Consider the following 25892-nt stretch of genomic DNA (forward strand, 5'->3'; position numbering starts at 1 on the left):
AACAATCGGTTTGCATAACCAAAGAATTTCTGCACAAACTGTCAGAAACCGTCTCAGGGAAGCTCATCTGCATGCTCGTCATCCTCATCGGGGTCTCGACCTGACTCCAGTTCGTCGTCGACTTGAGTGGGCAAATGCTCACATTCACTGGCGTTTGGCACGTTGGAGAGGTGTTCTCTTCACGGATGAATCCCGGTTCACACTGTCCAGGGCAGATGGCAGACAGCGTGTGTGGCATTGTGTGGGTGAGCGGTTTTCTGATGTCAATGTTGTGGATCGAGTGGCCCATGGTGGCGGTGGGGTTATGGTATGGGCAGGCATCTGTTATGGACGAAGAACACAGGTGCATTTTATTGATGGCATTTTGAATGCACAGAGATACCGTGACGAGATCCTGAGGCCCATTGTTGTGCCACATCCAAGAACATCACCTCATGTTGCAGCAGGATAATGCATGGCCCGATTGTTGCAAGGATCTGTACACAATTCTTCGAAGCTGAAAATGTCCCAGTTCTTGCATGGCCGGCATACTCACTGGACATGTCACCCATTGAGCATGTTTGGGATGCTCTGGACCGGCAGATACGACAGAGTGTACCAGTTCCTGCCAATATCCAGCAACTTCGCACAGCCATTGAAGAGGAGTGGACCAACATTCCACAGGCCACAATTGACAACCTGATCAACTCTATGCGAAGATGTGTTGCACTGCATGAGGCAAATGGTGGTCACACCAGATACTGACTGGTATCCTAAAACAAAACTGCACCTTTCAGAGTGGCCTTTTATTGTGGACAGTCTAAGGCCCACCTGTGCACTAATCATGGTGTGTAATCAGCATCTTGATATGGCACACCTGTGAGGTGGGATGGATTATCTCAGCAAAGGAGAAGTGCTCACTATCACAGATTTAGACTGGTTTGTGAACAATATTTGAGGGAAATGGTGATATTGTGTATGTGGAAAACGTTTTAGATCTTTGAGTTCATCTCATACAAAATGGGAGCAAAACCAAAAGTGTTGCATTTATATTTTTGTTGAGTGTAGTTGAAAAAAATGTCAAAAATATGTAGACTGACATACATTTATATAGTGGTGTGTAGATCGTGCAGGGTATGCAGCATCAGCTTTTGATACTGATAATAATCCAATTTTATTCAAACTTGGTGAAAGGGTGGGGTATGGGTCAAGGAGGAAACCATTACATTTTGGAGCAGATCCAATTCAGGTTTATATAGCATGTTATCACTTGAAAAATTCACAAAAAGTCCGATCTTACAATAGTAAAGAAAGTGAAAAAATATCCTCGACCCACCCCCTAACTGGATCTGCTTAGTGGTTTCTTTCTTAGCCCATTCCCCATCATTTCACCAATTTTGAAGAAAATCCTCCTATATATGAACACATTCAGAGACTTAGAACACAACAGCACCACTTCATGAAATGGAGACAACATTTTTTATCAGCTACTTCGTCCCTCTGACACCTCGTTCCCATGATGTCATTCCACCACAAAAGTCAAGTTGATAGTGCAGCAGATTCTTTCTCTTATTTCTTACTGTTTGATCTTATTTAAATACTAATTGCACATGGTATTATATGTATATTAAAATGTTTATTTCAAAAATTTTAATAAATTAAAGACGTTTACCTCATTTGTTAAACATAAAACAGGTTTTAGAAAAAAAAAAAATTTTTGTCTAACAGAAGTTAACTGTCAATTTCATATAACTGAAAAGCGAACAACAGATTTTCATTTTGTTACTTACCCACAAGTACGTTTTAATGAATTATTGGTAATTATGTGAGTGCTACAAAAACAAAAACAAACAAAAAAACTAGCTCATTAATTGCTATTATTTCTCACAGATTGTAAAACCTAATGTTTTCCTAACCACTGAGGATCGGTGACCATGCCTTGGGAACCACAGCACCAGGCCACCCTGTGACTCACCTGTGAGGACGTCCCTGCAGTGGGCGCCACACACCTGCTCCGTGCCATTATAAGGGTCTGTCTTCTTCAGCAGGTGAACCACCTCAGTGTAATTGGCCACAGCAGCACCATAGCGGGCAGCCGTGAGAGTGATGGCCAGGTTTGTACGAGCATCGTTGTGTTGCCCTGCAAAGACAAACAATAAAACGACGATAGAATAAAGAGCGAGGAAAATTACACAGAGACAAAATCAGAATAAAACACAAGGAGCTGGTGGGAGAGGTTAACCAGGTAATATTTACTTTTTAAACTTACTTAACAACAGATATGTCCAAATTTATTGATCCCTTGATGAAAATTAGTTATTGCAAAGGCAAATCAAAGGACGCGCAGCATTGCATAAAGGTAGGTGGAGCACAGCACATAATAATGATTTAAAATTCATAAAGCTGCAAAAATATCAAGAACCTGTTTAAATATAAAACAATTTGTGACAAAGCAAGAAAGAATGCACAAATTAAATATCAGGTGTAACAATCCTAAAACTGGAGTAACTTCAGTGAAGAATCGTGTGGTTTTACAAGAATATTATGTTGATCAATTCTTTATTCATTTATTATTATCTTGTATTTTGTCATTGTGGAATTATGCACTGGAACCTCAAAGCAATCAGCTTTAAATTAAACCAAAAAGGTGTTTTAATTCCTTTCTTTTAAAAAACACTCAACATTTCTGTAAAATTAGATTTTTCTTAGTAAATACGGTGTATCTGGAAAGTATTCACAGCGCATCACATTTTCATCATCCTTAAGATGTTCTACAGCTTAATTGGAGTCCACCTGGGACAAATTCAGTTGATTGGACATGATTTGGAAAGACACACACCTGTCTAAATATAAGGTCACACAGTTAACAGTGTATGTCAGAGCACAAACCAAGCATGAAGTCAAAGGAATTGTATGTAGACCTCAGAGACAGGATTGTCTCGAGGTACAAATCTGGGGAAGGGATCAGAAACATTTCTGCTGCTTTGAAGGTCCCAATGAGCACTGTGGCCTCCATCATCCATAAATAGAAGAAGTTTGGATCCACCAGGACTCTTCCTAGAGGTGGCTGCTCGTCTAAACTGAGCGATCAGGGGAGAAGGGCCTTAGTCATGGAGGTGACCAAGAACCTGATGGTCACTCTGTCAGAGTTCCAGCATTTGTCTGTGGAGAGAGGAGAACCTTCCAGAAGGACAACCATCTCTGCAGCAATCCACCAGTTAGGACTGTATGGTAGAGTGGCCAGACAGAAGCCACTCCTTCGTAAAATGACACAGAGTAGCTCACCTGGAGTTTGGGCACCTGAAGGACTCTCAGACCATGATAAACAAAATTCTCGGGCTGATGAGACAAAGATTGAACTCTTTGGCGTGAATTCCAGGCATCATGTTTGGAGGAAACCAGGCACCATCCCTGCAGTGAAGTGTGGTGGTGGCAGCATCATGCTGTGGGGATGTTTTTCAGTAGCACGAACTGGGAGACTCGTCAGGATTGAGGGAAAGATGAATGCAACAATGTACAGAGACATCCTGGATGAAAACCTGCTCCAGAGTGGGGCGACAGTTCATCTTTCAGCAGGACAATGACCCTAAGCGCACAGCCAAGATATCAAAGGAGTGGCTTCAGGACAACTCTGTGAATGTCATTGAGTGGCCCAGCCAGAGTCCAGATCTGAATCTGATTGAACATCTATGGAGAGATCTGAAAATGGCTGTGCACCGACGCTCCCCATCCAACCTGATGGAGCTTGAGAGGTGCTGCAAAGAGGAATGGACAAAACTACCCAAAGATAGGTGCGCAAGCTTATGACATCATATTCAAGAAGACTTGAGGTAACTGGTGTCAAAGGTGCATCAACAAAGGGTGTGAATACGTATGTACATGTGATTTTGGAGCTTATCCCAACAGTTACAGGGTGTGAGGCACGGTGCAACCTGAACAGGATGCTGGTCTGTTGCAGGGCCACATATAGACAAACAAACACATTCACACCCGCATGCAGACCTATGGACAATTTAAAGTTTTCAATTCACCTAACCTGCATGTCTTTGGATGTGAGAGGAAGCCGGAGCACCCGGAGGGAACCCACGTAAACACGGGGAGAACATGCAAACTCCACACAGAAAGGCCACAGGTGGGAATCAATCCTATGTCTCCACAGTGAAAGATGTTTGCTGAAAAATAAATATTCTATAGAAGCAATTTCTTGAGAATGTAAGCAAAATAAGCTATAAGTCATAGTGCAACCAAACAAATTAAGAGAATAAAAGAGCTGCTGCTGGTAGTGGTGGTGGTGGTGGCGGAGGGAAGAGAAACCACGGCGTCGCTCCGTCCGACGATGATGCTCCTCTGTGCGCTAAACCGCCGGGAGAGAAGGTCAGATTCTGAAATGTCACGGGCGTGATTGTTCCAGGCAGCATAATTGGAGAAAAGACATGCCAGCCATTCACCATCACAGCCACATCCCCCCTCAGAGCACATAATGGCAGTGGGGGGAAGGTAGAAATCAAACGTGCTGGTTTGCACTGTGAAAATGCTCTCCTCTTCTTCCAGCATGCAGTTAGGACAGGTTACATCCAGCTTCACAATTACAGAATGAAAAATGTATTCCGGGGCTACAACTAATGAATGTTTCTGTTATGAGTTCCTCAGAAAAAATATTTCTTAGTCCAGAAAATATCAGAAAATAATGACAAAAAGCCAATCACAGCTTCCCAGAGTCAAAGTTAAAGTTTTCAGATATCTAGATTATCTGAAAATAATCCACAGTCTAAAAGTAATATGTTTATCATCTTTTAAAAAGTGAGAGAAAAGCAGTTAACACTTTTGTTTTAGAAGGCATGAAGAGAAGTTGGTATTTTTGATTGACACATGGTTTAAATGATTAATCAACAATCAAAACAGCTGTCTGGAATCTGTTTGTGTTAAAATTTAAGATGTAACACTAATTTTGGCTTAATAAAAATCATCTCTTGATCATCGCTGTGAGATTTCTAAAAATATCATACACTCACATCTGTCCTTAAAAGAGATTAAGTTATATGGAAATGTGTGGGTATGCTTGGATAAATTAACACATTTATTTTGGTGAAGTTAAAAAAAATAATAATTCAGGCCACTTTATTAAAAAAACAGTATAAAAAAATACATCATGATCTAAATTTCTTAAAAATCATTGTGCCTTATGGTTTCATTAAGGCCCCTTCACACATAGTGCGAAGTTTGCTCAAAGTGCGCATGACGCAAGAATTGTGTACAAACCGTGTAAAATCGTCCCTGCCTCCAACGCCTCGTACACCTGTTGCTACAACTATTTGCACACACCAGCGGCTGAAAGACGAACCCATCGAACCCTCGCACGGCAGGTGTCAGACAAATTCCAGCTGACACCCACGAACATCTAACACTGCTCGTTTGGCACTTTGAAAATATGTGGCTAGTCGCACTCTTGGCACAACAACAGTCTCCAGACAACCACTGTAGTGCTGGCAGTGAAATCTGTCTAAGTTCCACAGGACTGTGGAGTTGCTGAGATGTGGCATGCCGTCGGCTCCCCACAACACGTGCATGCATGTGTTGCGTGCTTCCCCCCAACACATGCATGCATGTGGTTTGCGTGTCCCGCACAGGCGAGACGCATCTCATCTGATCACAGAGTGACACCTTGGTCTTTGCTCTGAACGGACACAGGGCGTGGCAGCTGTTGAAATCTCTGGTCCTGGACATCAGAGCTGCAGAACACGCACCGTGTTTTGACAGACATGCGTGTGTGTGCACTTGCTGTATTCACATCGAAAAATATAAAAACATATATTGCTTCTGCAACGGGCTGGAGAGCGCACACACTAACAGGCTGTTCCAGCTGGACCGGACCGTCAGTTTATGTGGATATGCAGCAGGCGATCTGAACGTCACGTCTGTCTGACAGGACAGTGAGCAGGGTGCAGCAGGATCATATGACAGGCCAACAGTATGACAAATACGCCACTTTCAGTCACCTATCAGCAGAAATATGCTGTATAAGAAAGTGTTTGGTCAGTTACCACAGTGCTATTCTTCTTTTTTTTTTTTTTTAGAAAATACATTTGTCTGATTGTTGATTTTAACCATTTCACACGCCTGTTACAAGACAGTGATTGTTGTATATTGGTAAAGTTTCCATCTGGTAATCAGGATGCAAAGGTTCAAGACACGAGTGGTGTTTTGTTTTTTAACCAGGGTTTTTTAACCAGGGTTGTTTAACTGCAGGGTTCTGTGTTGCGTCCCCCTTTATGTATTATTTATATCAGCCCAGTGATATTCACTAATAATACAGCTTGTTTTTATTTCATTTTCCTCCACATCAGCAGAACAATGTGGTGCAGCTCATCCCATGTAACACAATGCGAGCAGCTGCAGCAGTTCACACTGTGTTCCAGGCAGACACCGTTGTGTGCACGAACCGTCGCGCCGGCGTCGTGCACGCCTGCCAGTCGGCATGATGTTTCGTGGTGAGCTCATACGACTCTACCGCCGTGTGTCGCCCTGAACTTTATGTGTGAAGAGGCTCTTATGGTTGATTCAAGAGCAATATTCAGTGTCTTGTAAACATTATCGAACTGGCTGTGAAAGTGATGATTAAGCTGTGATATATTAAAAGTTGCATGGATTATAGCGATCCATTATTTTGTTTTTCATATCTTCATTTATTTTGGTTTATGTTGCAGACATTTGTTGTCACTTTGATATTACCAGTTTGAAAATTTCTGTTTAAATAAAAAAAAAAAAAAAGAACCCTGAATTTGTGATGATGTATTTTATTGAGCTTCAAGGGATCCTGCCATAGAACCACTGCTCAGACACGAGTGACTGCCACCGATTTTATTTTTAATGGCATCAAATATAATCAAATATTCCAGGCAGAAACATCTGCATACAGCGATAATTACATCAAAGGTTTTTGCATGGTGTTGAAGATTTTTAAAAAGATTTTAAAAAATGTTGGTGTGAATGTACAGTAAGACTAACTAAAAGTGTGAACATGGCACATGGGAGACTCAAGCCTGCTCCACCATGAAGCTGTGACTGCACTATAAAGTTTCTCCAGTCAAAGACACAGAAGACTGGAACTCCTTCAGAGTTGGCATGGGTGTGTTAGTGGCTTTTCTAACTGTAGTTGTATTGCATGTTCACTGAGTTTTCCAGAACAGCACACTCCAGAAGGAATTGCTTCATGTTTTTGTGTCTAAGAAAACTGGATGTAAAAGTGATGATTTACATTAAGAATCATCCCTATATTTAGTTTATCCAATTAATTATTGCCTCTGAAAATGGAGGCACAATGTATATAAATTCCTTAATTGTTAATGTGATCATTTTGTTCAACCCCTTGAATTAAAGATGAAAATTAAATGGCTTAAATTATTAACATTCAAATAAATTATGTTTATCCAAATTAAGATAACAGATTGGCACAGATAAGTTAACTTGAATCAACTTAATTCATTTAAGTGTCACTAATTCAAGCACTTTATTAGGTTGGTCCAACAATTTTATTTTTAAAGTGAATGTCGTTTGGCTCATTTTCCTACTTTTCAGTTGAGAATTAACTGAAAGATTCATTTCTCTGCCATGACAGAAAGTGAAGATGAAAGATCAAGAGCAGCAAAATTCTCGTCACTACCTTGTGTTTATGAAAACAGAAATGAGCAATAAGCCCTGCGACAGACTGGCGTCCTGTCCAGGGTGTACCCCGCCTCACGCTCTATGACTGCTGAAATAGGCTCCAGCCCCCCGCGTCCCTTATTTGGAGTAAGCGGTTGAAGATGAGTGAATGAGTGAAATGAGCAATGAATCAATGCACTTTTTTATTAGTATGCACACACAGTACCATCTACATGACAATGTCACTGTTATATGTATTAAGGAAGAGAACTATGTACCAGTAACTTACCGTCGTAGTAGACGATGGCGCCCACCAGCTTGTCCTTCTTCAGCATGGGGAAGAGCTCCAGAGCTTTACTCTTAGTGAGGAAGTAGCTGCTCTTCAGGCACTGGATTCCAGCTAATAAATCATACATTTTGATCCCTGCCCAGTAGTAAGGCAACTGCCACCATCTAATGTCAAATAGAAAAGGTGGGTTGGATTACCAAGTTAAACCATCTGATGGTTGTTTGGCATATAACACTTCCTGCAGTCTTCTTCAGCTGTATAACAACAGTTTGTATGGCTATGAACTGGTAACTTTTACGCTGTTCATTTTTAGCACTTACTTGTAAACAGGAAGCATGATGGGTAGTGGGGCAGACAGATGAGGAGCAATCTCCAGGAAGTTGGCTCGCTCTTGGAGGGCCTCTTTCACCATCACGTACTGTTATAATATAAAAACAAGAGGAGCACAATGATGCTGAGAAAAAAAAGAATGAAAATTAAAATTTTAAATAAGATGACAAAGAAGAACCTGTTCATAATCCAACTTCATGACAGCCTTCTGGAGATAGCGGACTCCACCGTGGATTAGTTTGGTGCTGCGGCTGCTTGTTCCCGAAGAGAAATCGCTTCTCTCGACCAGAGCAGTCTTGAGGTCTGGGACAGAAGTCAAAGGATGCTTGGTTATACTATTGTAGCTCGGGATGTTATGTTTCCACCCAAGTCTTTTTGTTGGTTCATCATTAGCATTAGTCAAAAATCAGTTAATGTTAGCAAAACTAAGCAAAAAAAAAAAAGTTGTCAGTGTCGAGGAACATAAGAAGCTGGTAAATAATGCAACCGGCTCGGGGAGATATGGACTACTTTTTAGCTCAAATGTAAGAAGTGTGGATGTTGAAATGTTGTACATGTTTTCAAACATATACACATAGTAAATGCATATTTTTTTAATCGTTTCAGAGAGAAACCTCAAGCAGACCAGACTCGGTGGGACTGACCATTTGTATTGCTAATACTAACAAAATCAAACAAAAGCATAACATTGAAGTGGCAGAACATATAGTGACAGAAATGTTGCACGAAGCAACCATACACTGTAGGGCCCAGTGTTCACATCGATCAGTGGTTGAAAAGACCACAGAAGAGGAAAGGAAGTGAAGAGGAATGTCCCAGTATGTTGAATTATGACTGGCGAAGACATTCTTCAGTTTCTACCCCAAATCCGATGCAGCTCCAAGCATAAATTCCCTTACTGTTTTCAGTGATTTAAAAATGTTCATGCATCCATCCCCTTACTTGTCTAAAGAAAACTGGCAGTGAAAGTCATAAATTACTTGTGTTACACTAAAGAGTGCCATCACTTATTTGGTTTTGATATTATAATTTAATTCATATTTTGTTGGAGAAACTTGTCAGTTTTTGGTTTAAAGGGGTCAATTATTTATATATGTTCTCCACTCAGACAGCAACAGCCAATCACAGATTAGCCTTTCTGTCCATCATTTACCTGTATTTTGGCATGCTTGGCACCAGAAAGTTATGTTGGATCCAAAAGGATCCAAAAAGGCTAGGACCAAAAGTTATACTGGATCGGTTCCCACTGACCAATAGCGTTAGAGCTTACTGACAACAGCTAGCCAATCAGAGCGCGGCATACGAAGGTCAGGAACTAGCTGACAGACGATTGTTGAAAAAATGGCAACAAACATGTCAACAACAGCAGAAAATCGTCTGCCAGCGAAGTTTGCTGAGTTCACAGAGGAGGAACTGGTGGAAATATTGAACTCCAAGGATGCCAAAAACACTAAGAAGGTAGACAAGCACGCTACTGACGTTTGAGAAGCATTCATCATGCAAGATCCCACCTCGTGGCGTATCAATGATCCTAAGAAAGGTGAGGAATCAGCCCAGAACTGCACGGGAGGAGCTGGTCAATGACCTGAAGAGAGCTGGCACCACTGTTTCCAAGATTACTGTGGGTAATACACTAAGATGTCATGGGTTAAAATCATGCATGGCACGGAAGGTTCCCCTGCTTAAATCAGCACATGTCCAGGCCTGTCTTAAGTTTGCCCATGACCATTTGGATGATCCAGAGGAGTCATGGGAGAAAGTTATGTGGTCAGATGAGACCAAAATAGAACTTTTTGGTCTTAATTCCACTCGCTGTGTTTGGAGGAAGAAGAATGCCGAGTACCATCCCAAAAAAAACGTCCCTACTGTAAAGCATGGGGGTGGAAGCATCATGCTCTGGGGGTGTTTTTCTGCACATGGGACAGGACAACTGCACTGTATTAAGGAGAGGATGACCTGGCTGTGTATTGCGTGATTTTGGGGAACAAACTCCTTCCCTCAGTTAGAGCATTGAAGATGGGTCGTGAATGGGTCTTCCAACATGACAATGACCCGAAGCACACAGCCAGGATAACCAAGGAGTGGCTCAGTAAGAAGCATATCAAGGTTCTGGAGTGGCCTGGCCAGTCTCCAGACCTAAACCCAATAGAGAATCTTTGGAGGGAGCTCAAACTCCGTGTTTCTCAGCGACAGCCCGGTAACCTGACTGATCTACAACCCCTGGCAAAAATTATGGAATCACCGTCCTCGGAGGATGTTCATTCAGTTGTTTAATTTTGTAGAAAAAAGCAGATCACAGACATGACACAAAACTAAAGTCATTTCAAATGCCAACTTTCTGGCTTTAAGAAACACTATAAGAAATCAGGAAAAAAAATTGTGGCAGTCAGTAACGGTTACTTTTTTTAGAACAAGCAGAGGGAAAAAAAATATGGAATCACTCAATTCTGAGGAATAAATTATGGAATCATGAAAAACAAAAGAACGCTCCAACACATCACTAGTATTTTGTTGCACCACCTCAGGCTTTTTATAACAGCTTGCAGTCTCTGAGGCATGGACTTAATGAGTAACAAACAGTACACTCCATCAATCTGGCTCCAACTTTCTCTGATTGCTGTTGCCAGATCAGCTTTGCAGGTTGGAGCCTTGTCATGGACCATTTTCTTCAACTTCCACCAAAGAGTTTCAATTGGATTAAGATCCGGACTATTTGCAGGCCATGACATTGACCCTATGTGTCTTTTTGCAAAGAATGTTTTCACAGTTTTTGCTCTATGGCAAGATGCATTATCATCTGGAAAAATGATTTCATCATCCCCAAACATCCTTTCAACTGATGGGATAAGAAAAGTGTCCAAAATATCAATGTAAACTTGTGCATTTATTGATGATGTAATGACAGCCATCTCCCCAGTGCCCTTACCTGACATGCAGCCCCATATCATCAATGACTGTGGAAATTTACATGTTGTCTTCAGGCAGTCATCTTTATAAATCTCATTGGAACGGCACCAAACAAAAGTTCCAGCATCATCACCTTGCCCAATGCAGATTCGAGATTCCTCACTGAATATGACTTTCATCCAGTCATCCACAGTCCACGATTGCTTTTCCTTAGCCCATTGTAACCTTGTTTTTTTCTGTTTAGGTGTTAATGATGGCTTTCATTTAGCTTTTCTGTATATAAATCCCATCTCCTTTAGGCGGTTTCTTACAGTTCGGTCACAGACGTTGACTCCAGTTTCCTCCCATTCGTTCCTCATTTGTTTTGTTGTGCATTTTCAATTTTTGAGACATACTGCTTTAAGTTTTCTGTCTTGACGCTTTGATGTCTTCCTTGGTCTACCAGTATGTTTGCCTTTAACAACCTTCCCATGTTGTTTGTATTTGGTCCAGAGTTTAGACACAGCTGACTGTGAACAACCAACATCTTTTGCAACATTGCGTGATGATTTACCCTCTTTTAAGAGTTTGATAATCCTCTCCTTTATTTCAATTGACATCTCTCGTGTTGGAGCCATGATTCATGTCAGTCCACTTGGTGCAACAGCTCTCCAAGGTGTGATTACTCCTTTTTAGATGCAGACTAACGAGCAGATCTGATTTGATGCAGGTGTTAGTTTTGGGGATGAAAATTTACAGGGTGATTCCATAATTTATTCCTCAGAATTGAGTGAGTCCATATTTTTTTTCCCTCTGCTTGGGCTAAAAAAGTAACCGTTACTGACTGCCACAATTATTTTTCAGGATTTCTTATAGTGTTTCTTAAAGCCAGAAAGTTGCCATTTGAAATGACTTTAGTTTTGTGTCATGTCTGTGATCTGCTTTTCTTCTACAAAATTAAACAACTGAATGAACATCCTTCGAGGCCGGTGATTCCATAATTATTGGCAGGGATTGTAGAAAAGATCTGTGTGGAGGAATGGACCAAAATCCCTGCTGCAATGTGTGCAAACCTGGTGAGAAACTACAGGAAACGTTTGACCTCTGTAATTGCAAACAAAGGCTACTGTACCAAATATTAACATTGATTTTTACAGGTGTTGAAATACTTATTTGCAGCAGTAACATACAAATAAATGATTAAAAAAATCATACACTGTGATTTCCGGATTTTTTTTTAGATTATGTCTCTCACAGTGGACATGCACCTAAGATGAAAATTTCAGACTCCTCGATGATTTCTAAGTGGGAGAACTTGCAAAATCGCAGGGTGTTCAAATACGTATTTTCCTCACTGTATAGAGAGAGAGAGAGAGAGAGAGAGAGAGAGAGAGACTGAATTTTTTTAGAACATTTACTCAGGAAAGTAAATACTTGACATGACTTTCAAAGCTGCCACTTACGTGTGAAAAAAGTCTTGCAGCTCAAGTGCAGCAAGGTTGATATATATTTGAATGCAAATAAAGAACCTGAACTTCTTGTGCAGACTGTCAGGTTTAAGATGACACTAATTACAATCAAAGCAGACAAACTGTGGAGGAATATGTGTATTTATACTTTGTGCCTTTGCCATTATATTCAGCGACTTCTTCTAGTCAAACAAGTTCATGATAAAGTGCTGCCAGGTGGTCTGATTCCAACTTGTGAGGCGTTTCCTGTCAATCAAGACTCAATGAGGATTATTTTAGACTTTGAAACCTGTTGCGTCCCAGCAGGTTTGAAACAGGTGAAAGCAGAGTGGAGCTGCAGACAGGGAGCTTACTGCGTGTGACAGCATCTAAGGCACATCCTGCTCCCGTGGCCCCGCCTCCAACAACCAGGACATCAAACTCCTCGGTGGTTTTCAGCGTCGTCAGCTGGGCCTCTCGAGTAGGAAGATGATCCGCGAAGGGAGCTTTCAGCTCTGCTTCTGCCGCCATGTGTGTCAGCCTCACCTGAATGCCATGCCAACACAATATAGTCGGTTCTGTTCTGTTTGGAAAGCTAACATTAATGCACACTTTTGTTTACATTTGTTGTTATATGTATTTGTTAATACTGTTATTGTAGGGTTAAACTACGCTATTGTAATTTATACGCTAGTTGCCGGCTTTGTTTAACCTTGTTGGCTAGCAAGGTATGGTTGGCTTATTAACGACTAATTTAACGGTAGCTCATTTAGCTATAGTTAGTTGCAGGTTTCTTGGTGGCTTCTCTCATGCATCTACTTCTTGCACAGTCTTCCCATTTTGCCAGCTTGTCAAGCAATAAGTCGATGTAAAAGTGATTATTCAGATTAAAAATAATGCTTATATTTAGTTTGTCCAATTATTTATGGGCTCTGAAAGTGGAGGGACGGTGTATACAAATGGCTGTAATTACTTAATGCAATAGTTTTGTTAAACACCTTGAACTAAAGCTGAAGGTCTGCACTATATGCACATGCTGACTGTTTTAATTTCAACTCCACGGTGATGGTGTACAGAGGCCAAAGGACACACAATACATCACTGTCCAAATACTTATGGACCCCAAAATCATTGAAAGCAATAACAGAAGTTCACTTCAGCGTGTTGTAAACTGGGGAAAATGTTTGTTTTTCTTCATCAACTCTCGACAACATATGATTATAATTTGCTTAAAATGACTCAGATGACCTTTAATTTCACACTGAGGTGTTAAATAGGGAGCTCTACATTATATTAGTGTTCAGATTAGCAGCATAGCAAACTTTACTTTTGTTCTGAGTGTTACTCTGTGGAGCTGCTCTCCTTGGCGGAAGATAATAAATAATCACATCTTTGCTTGTGAACATCATTTGTCCCCATTGTGTGACAAGCACAAGAATTACAGGAATAATCATATCTATGGAACAAAAATCTCACCTCTGACATAAGGATGTGGGATTTCACTTCTAATGAAATATGTATTCATTTGTCTATTTAGCAGATCAAGCTAAATGATTGCATCAAGATGCTTTGGAGTCAGCGTAGCATTTGACTTGCAAATAGCAGCAGGTGTTAGTAATTCAGGACAGCCACAGCAAACAAGAAGACAACACAATCACCGTGTGTTTTTGATGAGGCATACAAGCAAGCACAAGTAGAGAATTAAGTGGCAGCATGCCCCTATAATCAAGTCAAATCTGCAGAAGACACAGTAAGGCCGCTCTTATTAATGACCGATTGGACACTGTGTCGAAAACTAACTGCTAAAGGAGACAAGATGGCCATTTATCTCATCAGCATTACAATTATTGGGATTCAGGAGCATGCATGATTACAAACTATTGCACAGATAATTAGATTTCATCAGGATCAACGTGTTGCTTACCAATCCATGCTTGGTCGCGAAGATGATGACAGGAAAGAGAAGTCATTATTGTAAGGACAGAAAAAGTTCACATTAGGATATACAGTCAAAAAACAAAAAAAAACAAAAACATATGGTATGCAGTTGTATGTCATCCTTAAAATAGGCCTAAGTGAGGTCAAAGTTCAGGAGAAACACAGCCGCTTCATCCTATCAAATTATAAGGGACATTTCCACTAATCTACATTAAGTTCCTTGCGCACCGCTGAACCAACTTTGGAGTCATTCAGATCATGTTGACCAAACTTTGGTTTCAAACCCCAAAGGTTGTTTACTGTTCAAATCAACAAACTGAACCTTAAGTGAAGGAAGCAAGAGGAGGTTTGTATCCTTCTCCTTCAGCCTTTTCATAACCAATAGGTAGAAATACACACTTGTTCACAACATCAATTCTCTGGAGTGATTTATATCATGAAGTGAAGAAACGACTGTGTATGCAAAAACCGAGCTGCAAAACAAGCATTAATTAAGCTCAGAGTCAGCAGGACAAACACCACTGAAGAACTTACATTAGCATTCCAGTGAGGATAAGAATATACCGCCAACAATGACATACTTACCAAGTTAATGAGTAACTATTAGCCTGTTGACATAAATGTAGAAGTCTGGAGTAGAGCTAGTGTCGCTCAGGGCCCCCTTCACACATAAGATGATTGAGGCAGAATGGCACATGAAGGAGGATTCAAATGGTAGTCATGGAAAATCAAAGCTGCACTCAAACGCCTCGTACAGCAGTTGCCACGTCCATTCAGGCACAGCCCATGCACTCTAAACTCATGTGCTGCTCGGCCCGGAAAGCCCATTCGAATGCTGGGCAAGATGCAGTCACACAGCCATCTGTTTGTGCGCACAACATTCACATGGCATATCGTATGCAGGCTGGACATATCATGCCGCGGCCGAGGAGCTGCGCAAAATCATTGGTCGTGTTGAACCGTGGCCGAATGGTGCGATCGAAGCAGCCTTCACACCAGCGACTGAAAGTCGGCGAATGCCGAACGAATGGCCACTCGACCCATTCTCGGCCAGAGTCAGCCAGAGTCCAGGTGAAACCCACAAAGATCCAACACCACTCGTGGGACACTTAGAAAAGGTGGGGCCATTTGCGCTGCCAGCACAAAAATAGAGAGCAGGCTGCCACATTCGAGTTGGCTGTGTGAATGACAACATTTTCTAAGTGTCCCACAAGTGTGTTACCAAGCAACACAAATGCCGTGTGAGTGTGCCATTCCATCCCCGCAACACAAATGTCATGTGAGTGTGCTCCCCCCCAAGCACCATGATCCAACATTGTCAGGTGCGGCTGAGGTGGCCGGAGTGCAATCACTGTCCAGCAGAGTGCGCATCTGGATGGCTGTCGTGTTCATGCTGGAACAGCTGACGGCTGTGCACTCACAACTCACAGCTGGAGTACACGTATTGTGCCATGAAAAACATCAGCTGTCCACACTCCACACAATGCACATGTATGGGCGGGCTCTCATGCTCTCATGACTTGCTGATAATTACATACACACAAGATCACATGAGGACTGGCCAGCCACGTCTCAGTGTGCACAGCATGGTGTGAACTTTGTCACTTCCACCATGTTAATTGCAGTCCACATGACACACAGAAAGAGTGGAAAATAAATAAATATATATGATAAGGGGAAAAGCGTGAACCCATTCATGTGTGATCGCTTTGCTCATAGCGTTGTGGACACAGCGGGCATGTCAGCTGACTGCCAGCCAGCGACTCACTGTCAGCTGGAACTGACAGAGTGCACATGACGTGTTAAATTAAAACACAGACAACAGAGAGAAGGAGGACAACTAAATGTCAGCAGCTGCTCAGCGCTGTGTCCTCGCAACTCACAGCTGGGGAACACAGATCGTGCTATGACTACCAGCACCTTCCAACACCCCACCGCGATGTACACATGTCAGCATGCTGTCCTCACACGGTAATAGATACATACACAACACATATCACCTTTGCAATGCGGTCAGCAGCGAGCACGTCAGAGTGCACATCATCAGCCAGGCTCATCAATCATGTCCGTTCATTACTTCGTTGTTCAGGTCCATGACCATGGTTCATGTACAGAGGAATAGACAGATGATACTTGTATTGTCTGCTCTTTATAACAGGAATTAAATATTAAGGTGTTTTTTTTTTTTTACAGTGAGAACAGAATCATGACTATTGTTCTTTTACTGTTCTCTGCTCTCTCATTATTTTGTCCTTAAACATTTTTGTTGATTTATGAACATATGTCCAGCATCTAATTGCTCAACTTCTGTCTGTGCAATGTGGTATTGTACCTCCTACATGCTCACACTGTGTTCGTGCACAATACCGTCGCCGCAAGATCGTACACGTCTGACTGACCGTGTGTCCCTCCCGACAGCAGGTGGAATTTTTCATGGTTCTCCAATCCCTTTTTTTTTTTTGCCCTTTTTCGGCTGGTTTCTGCTTCTTTCACCCAACTTCGTGTTATGTGTGCAGGGGCCATCAGAGGTTGAGGTAATTTACTGTCTATGGCATGACTGTATACTGGACTATAAAAGCCCTTTGTCCACTGACAGGACAGCCTATTATTACAGTTACATTAATAAAAATTAAGCATAACCCAAGATTACTGTTTAACACTAGTTAAATGTACTATGGGCCATCAGCTCTAAAATGTTCACCCTGAATTTATTTTATATATATACAGTGAGGAAAATAAGTATTTGAACACCCTGCGATTTTGCAGGTTCTCCCACTTAGAAATCATGGAGGGGTCTGAAATTTTCATCTTAGGTGCATGTCCACTGTGAGAGACATAATCTAAAAAAAAAAAAATCCGGAAATCACAATGTATGATTTTTTTTTTAATAATTCCTTTGTATGTTACTGCTGCAAATAAGTATTTGAACACCTGTGAAAATCAATGTTAATATTTGGTACAGTCTCCTTTGTTTACAATTACAGAGGTCAAATGTTTCCTGTAGTTTTTCACCAGGTTTTCACACACTGCAGCCAAGGATTTTGGCTCATTCCTCCACACAGATCTTCTCTAGATCTTTCAGGTTTGGAGTTTCAGCTCCCTCCAAAGATATTCTATTGAGTTCAGGTCTGGAGACTGGCCAGGCCACTCCAGGACCTTGAAATGCTTCTTACAGAGCCCCTCCTTAGTTGCCCTGGCTGTGTGTTTTGGGTCATTGTCACGCTGGAAGACCCAGCCATGACCCATCTTCAATGCTCTTACCGTGGGAAGGAGGTTGTTTGCCAAAATCTTGCAATACATGGCCCCATCCATCCTCCCTTCAATACAATGCAGTAGTCCTGTCCCCTTTGCAGAAGAGCACCCCCAGAGTATGATGTTTCCACCCCCATGCTTCACGGTTGGGATGGTTTTCTTGGGGTTGTTCTCATCCTCTAAACATGGTAAGTGGAGTTGATTCCAAAAAGCTCTATTCTGGTCTCATCTGACCACTTGACTTCTCCCATGCCTCCTCTGGACCATCCAGATGGTCACTGGTGAACTTCAAACGGGCCTGGACATGTGCTGGCTTGAGCAGGGGGACCTTGCTGCCCTGCAGGATTTTAAACCATGACAGCATAGTGTTACTAATGTAATCTTTGTGACTGTGGTCCCAGCTCTCTTCAGGTCATTGACAAGGTCCTCCTGTGTCGTTCTGAGCTTTCTCAGAATCATCCTTACCCCACAAAGTGAGATCTTGCATGGAATCCCAGACCGAGGGAAATTGACAGTCAGCTTGCGTTTCTTCCACTTTCTAACAAATAATCCTAACAGTTGTTGTCTTCTACCAAGCTGCTTGCCTGTTGTCCTGTAGTCCATCCCAGCCTTGTGCAGGTCTAAAGTTTTGTCCCTGGTGTCCTTAGACAGCTCTTTGGTCTTGGCTATGGTGGACAGGTTGGAGTGTGATTGATTGTGTGAATAGGTGTTTTTTTATACAGGTAACAAGTCCAAACAGGTGCAATTAATACAGGTAAAGAGTGCAGAATAAGAGGGCTTCTTAAAGAAAAATTAACAGGTCTGTGAGAGCCAGAATTCTTGCTGGTTGGTAGGTGTTCAAATACTTATTTGCAGCAGTAACATACAAATAAATTATTAAAAAATCATACATTGTGATTTCTGGATTTATTTTTTTAGATTATGTCTCTCACAGTGGACATGTACCTAAGATGAAAATTTCAGACCCCTCCATGATTTCTACGTGGGAGAACTTGCAAAATCGCAGGGTGTTCAAATACTTATTATCCTCACTGTATGTATATATATATATATATATATATATATATATATATATATATATATATATATATTATTGATGAGAGTAGAGAGCAGGTTGAGTCTTGCCTGGAAAGGTGGAGATATGCTCTGAAGAGCATTGGAATGAACGTCAGTAAGTGCAAGACTGAGTCCATGTGTGTGAATGAGAGAGAGCCTGGTGGAATAGTGCGATTCCAAGGGTTAGAAAGTGGTGAAAGTAGATGAGTTTAATACTTGGGGTCAACTGTCCAAATTAATGGAGAGTGTGGTAGAGAGGTGAAGAAGAGAGTTCAGGCAGGGTGGAGTGGGTTGAGAAAGGTCGCAGGAGTGATATCTGCAAGACTGAAGGTGAAAGTTTACAAGACAGTAGTTAGACCAGCTACGTTGTATGGCTTAGAGACGGTTGCACTAACAAAAAGACAGGAAGCAGAGCTGAAGATGATGAGATTCTCTTTGGGAGTGATGAGAATGGGCAGGATTAGGAATGAACATATCCGTGGGACAGCTCAGGTGGGATGGTTTGGAGACAAAGTCAGAGAGGCGAGATTGAGATGGTTTAGACATGTGCAGAGTATATAGGGAGAAGGATGCTGAGGATGAAGCCACCGGGCAGGAGCAGAAGAAGCCTCTTTGGGAGGACAAATAGGAGGTTCATGGATGTTCTGAGGGAGGACGTGCAGGTGGTTGGTGTGACAGAAGAAGTTTCAGAGGACAGGGTGAGATGGAAACAATTGATCTGCTGTGGTAACCCCTAAAAGAAGAAGCCAAAAGAATAATAATAATAAGAGGACACCAAGAATAAAATAAACTACTCTTTGGTAACTGTCTTTGGCAATTAGACATGTAAGGTTGACTTGAAGTGTCAAGTTGTGGTGGAATTTAACACCATCTGCTTACAGATTATACCAAAGATGGTCATGGATGCCAAGTGTACTTGTGTTCTTGACTAAGCAGGTTCAGAAAATTACTTGATGTGCAGCTTACTTCTATGTTCATTCAGACATGTCCCAGCAAAGTTGATTTGTAAGTTTGCATTTGGCAAGCAGTTACATACTGTGTGGTTAAGTCAACAAGATAACCAACACTAAGTGGCACTGCTGTGTTAACATAGCTGCTACATCAGGCTTTGTTGTTCTGACTGATAACCTGCTATTAATGAGCAGCTAGTTTTATTAGCTCAAACGAAATAAACAGACCCACCTTGTGGGAAATTGAGAAAAGGCTTTTCTTGATTCTTAAGTTACATTTTGTGCAATGAGATGATATTTTTTCAGGAATGGCGGCTGTGATACATTTGACCAAACTATGGGAGGAGAAAAAAAGGGAGGTCATTTGTTCCAAAAACAGGAGGATCCTGACGGTACAAGACACATCTCAAGGCAGCTGGCGAGTTTCCAATATTAAGGAAAAAAAAGAGACTTAAAGTCTACAGTGAACGCATTCCAGATCCAGAAAGGACTTGCCCGAAAAGGAATTCCCTCTCTGTTCAGCAGAATGTTATGAAAATACAAATGTTCTGCTGATGATGCATGGTGAGGTGCACTGTACTGTATAATAATACTGTACAATATACCAAGACTAGTTTGCATTGTGGAGCTCCTCCACACTCACAGAAAAGAAGAAATTCTTTGTGGATTGAAACTGGGGTGTGATTTTTTTTTTCGATTACCTGCCTCTTCCTGTATTCAATAAGCTGTGACAGGCCAAAAAGTGTAACAGCCGCCCCGCCACTGAGGATGGCTGACCGTTTCAGAGCTTTCCTGAACGCCATTGGTCCTGGAGAAAAAAAGAGAAGTGCAGTGAGGAAACAGACAAGGGAAGTGCTGCTGCAAGGGAAGTTGCAAGTCACCAAAAGTGGATGAGAAGACATCAAAGCAAAACAGCACAATTTATTATTACGTATTGCACAGTGGGCAGATTATTTCCTTGCTTTCCTCTTTTTAAACCGCAACGAAAATGCACTTTGGTTTAACTTCAGCTGTTTGTCAGACACACTGGGCTGTGGGAACTTGTGATGGGCATGTCCTTATTTCTGACATTTAATACAATATCATTACACAAATTGATCTGGTGCAAAAGCTAACTGACAGATTCATCAATATTGAAAATGATCATTAGTGGGCACCTCTTGCAAAAATCATTATGTTTGTGTAACCGTGCAGCACAAACACATTTCATTCAGTATGCATTAATAATTAACTGCTGTGTGCAACACATGCAAATAATACACCTGTGCTGTTTAACTTACACAGCTGCTAAATGCAAATATTACTCTAGATTAAATCAAATAACTCTTAGTTACTTAAATAAGAGCCTCCACAACTCAAAATGTGAACTTATCAAGTCATCTAAAGAGTTCTATAACAGTTACGATAAGGGTACATTAATTAACATACATTAATGCAATAATAAACACAAAATTAATACTTATAAAAGTGCCTTGACACTTGCACGAATTTGATCCGCGGACTGGTATGCAATCTCACATGACAGAGAGTAAACTCACTGTAAACCATAAAATTTTAAAATGTTCAAAAACTCTGGCATGCATTAATTATGTGACCTTCACGTGAACATTACACAAACAATTCAAAAACACTGTGAATCTATGCCGTCTGCGCAACAGACCACAGCGCAGCTCATCTGAACGATTATGGTGAGATGTTAAATCTATCATAAACATAATTTTACAGATACTCACAAGAAGGAATGAAAATCCAACTGTTTTACCAAGCTATTACAATATAATTATTACAGATTATTCCAAATGTGCTCTCCACATCATGAAGCGCACGAAAGAGAGAGAGAAAAAAAGCTCCGGCTGTCGAAAATTCCTCTGTGATTCTGGAAGCGATTAGAGGTGTTTTCATCAGCCAAATTCTGAGAGCAAATGATTAATCCGCTACAAAATAATTATTTAATATAATGCAGCATCCAGCGGCACAAAGCACCACATCCAGTGGAACACAGCGGGTAGCACTGGCATGACGAATTGAGCAACAGTGCGTGGTTAAATGTGTGCAAGTGTTAAGGTGCCTTAAGGGTCATTCTCAGAAGGATTCAGTGTCAGCTGCTTGCTGTTCAGCAATCACAACAGTCTGGTTTTACACCTAAGAAGTCATTCATTAATTGCATCCTAGTTCTGTGAGTACTCACTGAATGCGAGTGTGAATATCAACAGGGCTTCTTCACAGCTTGTGTTGATTTTCACAATGGGTTTAATTGAGCTGCACTGTGGGACACCTGGAGAATACTCAAGACAAGCTCACAGCCAACTCATACACCAGTACTGTGAGCACTATGGAGTGAAGGCAGAGTCTCTAACTTGTTGATTAATGAAGAATTTTGCCATTAATCAAGGATGATTTCTGGCTTCTAATCTGTTCAGTACTTACACAGGCTGTGTGTCTGGTTAAGTCCAATGACTTACGTGCCTTTGTCGGTGAGGAAAAAGGTTCGCTGACCTTGATGTGTTGGATGAGGCTGTGATCTTTGCAAAATCAATGGATACCTTGTTTGCGGCAATGGAGAAGCATAGTGGAAGACGTAGCCTGTAGCCAGTCTGCTCTGTGTATGCCTGATCCTGTCAGATCTCAGATGCTAAGTGGAGTGGGTTCTGGCTTGGATGGGAGACCTCTTAGTAAGACACCCCAGCTGTATGGGTTTCTCCAGGTACAACTGGTCTTGTGTCAGGATACAGTAGTGTTCAGAATAATAGTAGTGCTATGTGACTAAAAAGATTAATCCAGGTTTTGAGTATATTTCTTATTGTTACATAGGAAACAAGGTACCAGTAGATTCAGTAGATTCTCACAAATCCAACAAGACCAAGCATTCATGATATGCACACTCTTAAGACTATGAAATTGGGCTATTAGTAAATAAAGCAGAAAAGGGGGTGTTCACAATAATAGTAGTGTGGCATTCAGTCAGTGAGTTCGTCAATTTTGTGGAACAAACAGGTGTGAATCAGGTGTTCCCTATTTAAGGATGAAGCCAGCACCTGTTGAACATGCTTTTCTCTTTGAAAGCCTGAGGAAAATGGGACGTTCAAGACATTGTTCAGAAGAACAGCGTAGTTTGATTAAAAAGTTGATTGGAGAGGGGGAAACTTATATGCAGGTGCAAAAAATTACAGGCTGTTCATCTACAATGATCTCCAATACTTTAAAATGGACAAAAAACCAGAGACGCGTGGAAGAAAACGGAAAACAACCATCAAAATGGACAGAAGAATAACCAGAATGGCAAAGGCTCATTCACTGATCAGCTCCAGGATGATCAAAGACAGTCTGGAGTTACCTGTAAGTGCTGTGACAGTTAGAAGACGCCTGTGTGAAGCTAATTTATTTGCAAGAATCCCCTGCAAAGTCCCTCTGTTAAATAAAAGACGTGCAGAAGAGGTTACAATTTGCCAAAGAACACATCAACTGGCCTAAAGAGAAATGGAGGAATATTTTGTGGACAGATGAGAGTAAAATTGTTCTTTTTGGGTCCATGGGCCGCAGACAGTTTGTGAGACGACCCCCAAACTCTGAATTCAAGCCACAGTTCACAGTGAAGACAGTGAAGCATGGTGGTGCAAGCATCATGATATGGGCATGTTTCTCCTAGTATGGTGTTGGGCCTATATATCGCATACCAGGTATCATGGATCAGTTTGGATATGTCAAAATACTTGAAGAAGTCATGTTGCCTTATGCTGAAGAGGACATGTCCTTGAAATGGGTGTTTCAACAAGACAATGACCCCAAGCACATTAGTAAACGAGCAAAATCTTGGTTCCAAACCAGCAAAATTAATGCCTCGCAGATGTGAAGAAATTATGAAAAACTGTGGTTATACAACTAAATACTAGTTTAGTGATTCACAGGATTGCTAAAAAAGCAGTTTGAACATAATAGTTTTGAGTTTGTAGCGTCAACAGCAGATGCTACTATTATTGTGAACACCCCCTTTTCTACTTTGTTTTACTAATAGCCCAATTTCATAGCCTTAAGAGTGTGCATATCATGAATGCTTGGTCTTGTTGGATTTGTGAGAATCTACTGAATCTACTGGTACCTTGTTTCCCATGTAACAATAAGAAATATACTCAAAACCTGGATTAATCTTTTTAGTCACATAGCACTACTATTATTCTGAACACTACTATATGTATCCTGTGTAAGACGTGTACTAAATCCCAATGCAAATCTGTACTGGATCCACTGTAACAACCCTGACCAAAAAAAAAAAAAAACACGGGGGCAGCTGAAAGACGAACAACAAATAGCAGACATAACCTTACAGTGAAATGACATCACACCACACCATTTTCCCCCACCCACCAGTATTAGCACTAAAAATCAGTGAGCTATTTTTTGCCCAGATTTATCAACTATGAAACTGGACTTTTTCAGAGTTTCTCATGAAACAACTGCGGAATTACAAATAACTAAAAGTTACATGGTGACCAACAATGGCTTTCAAACAGTGGAGTCTGAAAAACTAATAAAGAAAATTTGTGCTGACATCAGCCAATAGCAGTTTCAACAAAACAGTCTCTTCCTTGACTCCAATGATGACATGAGGACAAATTCTCCACAGAAGTGAAACTGCACTGTGATCATACAACGAAACTCACATTTTGTGAGTAAATCAGGGAACTACAGCATGTCACTACTTCAGCGATCATGTTCGCTTGATATCTCCAATATAGCCAAAATAATCATGCCATTATTTTCTGGGGTAAATGCGGTGGAATTGGAGGGTCGGGTTTACGACTGTACTGGAGCAAGACAAAGACGGTTGCATGGTTTTAAGACTTGGATGTTAACCAGTGACCTAAGGTGAGGATTGGATGTGTGTGGAGAATCCTTGGATATTGCTGGAATGACTTTGTGTGAAAGGAGCAGTTACTTAGGTAGACTCAGGTGAGGCGTGTTCTCTTGCATTGTGATAGGACGTCAACTATGACATTTTAGACATGTTGCACATTTCTCTGTGCATGATCCAACATATACGCTACCCGTCAAAAATCTGGACACACTTTCCCAAAGTGTGTCCAGACTTTTGACTGGTACCGTAGGTGCCTGAGTGTTGAGGTCCACAATGTCTGTAGATGGCCGAGGGGCGGCCTAAATTTCTCATTTCCCCCTGGCTGTGGCAAATAGATGGTTAATTTTAAGAGGTGGTGATGGATCAGTTGTCTATCTGGGTGGTTGCCATCCAGAACATGGGGCAGTTCTGTGCTGTGGCAGATGCTGCAACACGTCGCTCCCGCTCATGCCCCAGACATGATTTGATTATTGAATTTCAGAAATTAAATGTTTTCTTAGCCAGTTTTCTTATAAGAGTTACTCAAGTGTGAGGATTTTGTGTTTTTCCCTGATTTACGAGGTCTGTTAGAAAAGTATCCGACCTTTTTATTTTTTGCAAAAACCTGATGGATTTGAATCACGTGTGCTTGCATGAGCCAACCTTGAACCTTCGTGCGCATGCGTGAATTTTTTCACACCTGTCGATTGCGTCATTTGCTTGTAAGCAGCCTTTGTGTGAGGATGGGTGTAGTCTCTCGTCGGATTTTCTTTGCAAGGAAAATGGCGGAACGACTGGAGCAGTGCGACTGCATCAAATTTTGCCAGAAACTGGGCGACAGCCAGGTGGAAACCATTCGGATTATTCAGACGGCTTTCGGTGACGATCCTATGGGCATCACACAGATTAAGGAGCGGTACAACCGGTTTAAAGACGGCCGCACAACGGTGGACAGCGAGCCACGCTCCAGTCGGCCATCAACATGCTGAAATGACCAGATCATTTACAAAGTGAACGCTGTGGTGATGCGGGACCGTTGTGTGACTATCCGAGAAACTGCGGAAGAGGTGGACATCAGCACTTTTTCGGCACATTCCACTGTGACAGAAGATTTGGCCATGAAAAGAGATGCAGCGAAATTCATGCCGATGGCTTTGGCACGAAGCTGCCAACGGAGCAAAAGCGCCTCCGTGTTGAAGTCTCACAGGACATGCTGGACTCGGAAAAATGATGCCCACCTCTTCTACAATTTCTCGGATAGTCACACGACTGAAAAGCCACCGAAAGCCGTC

At 41.5% G+C, this 25892-nt stretch overlaps 1 protein-coding gene across 1 annotated transcript in view; it reads right to left on the bottom strand.

The window, feature by feature from the left end:
• The window catches only part of gpd2 (glycerol-3-phosphate dehydrogenase 2 (mitochondrial)), a 48612-nt gene that overhangs the window by 16241 nt on the left and 6479 nt on the right, over positions 1-25892 (bottom strand). The window contains exons 2-8 of the mRNA XM_034178049.1: positions 20471-20577; positions 14498-14506; positions 12948-13119; positions 8418-8542; positions 8230-8327; positions 7910-8073; positions 1955-2119 (exon numbers count right to left, since the gene is read on the bottom strand). Of these exons, the coding sequence (XP_034033940.1) occupies positions 1955-2119; positions 7910-8073; positions 8230-8327; positions 8418-8542; positions 12948-13119; positions 14498-14506; positions 20471-20572 (835 nt within the window). The 5' untranslated portion in view covers positions 20573-20577. The remainder of the gene's footprint in view (positions 1-1954; positions 2120-7909; positions 8074-8229; positions 8328-8417; positions 8543-12947; positions 13120-14497; positions 14507-20470; positions 20578-25892) is intronic.

The sequence above is a fragment of the Thalassophryne amazonica genome, chromosome 1 (genome assembly GCF_902500255.1).
Source record: "Thalassophryne amazonica chromosome 1, fThaAma1.1, whole genome shotgun sequence".
Lineage (NCBI taxonomy): Eukaryota > Metazoa > Chordata > Actinopteri > Batrachoidiformes > Batrachoididae > Thalassophryne > Thalassophryne amazonica.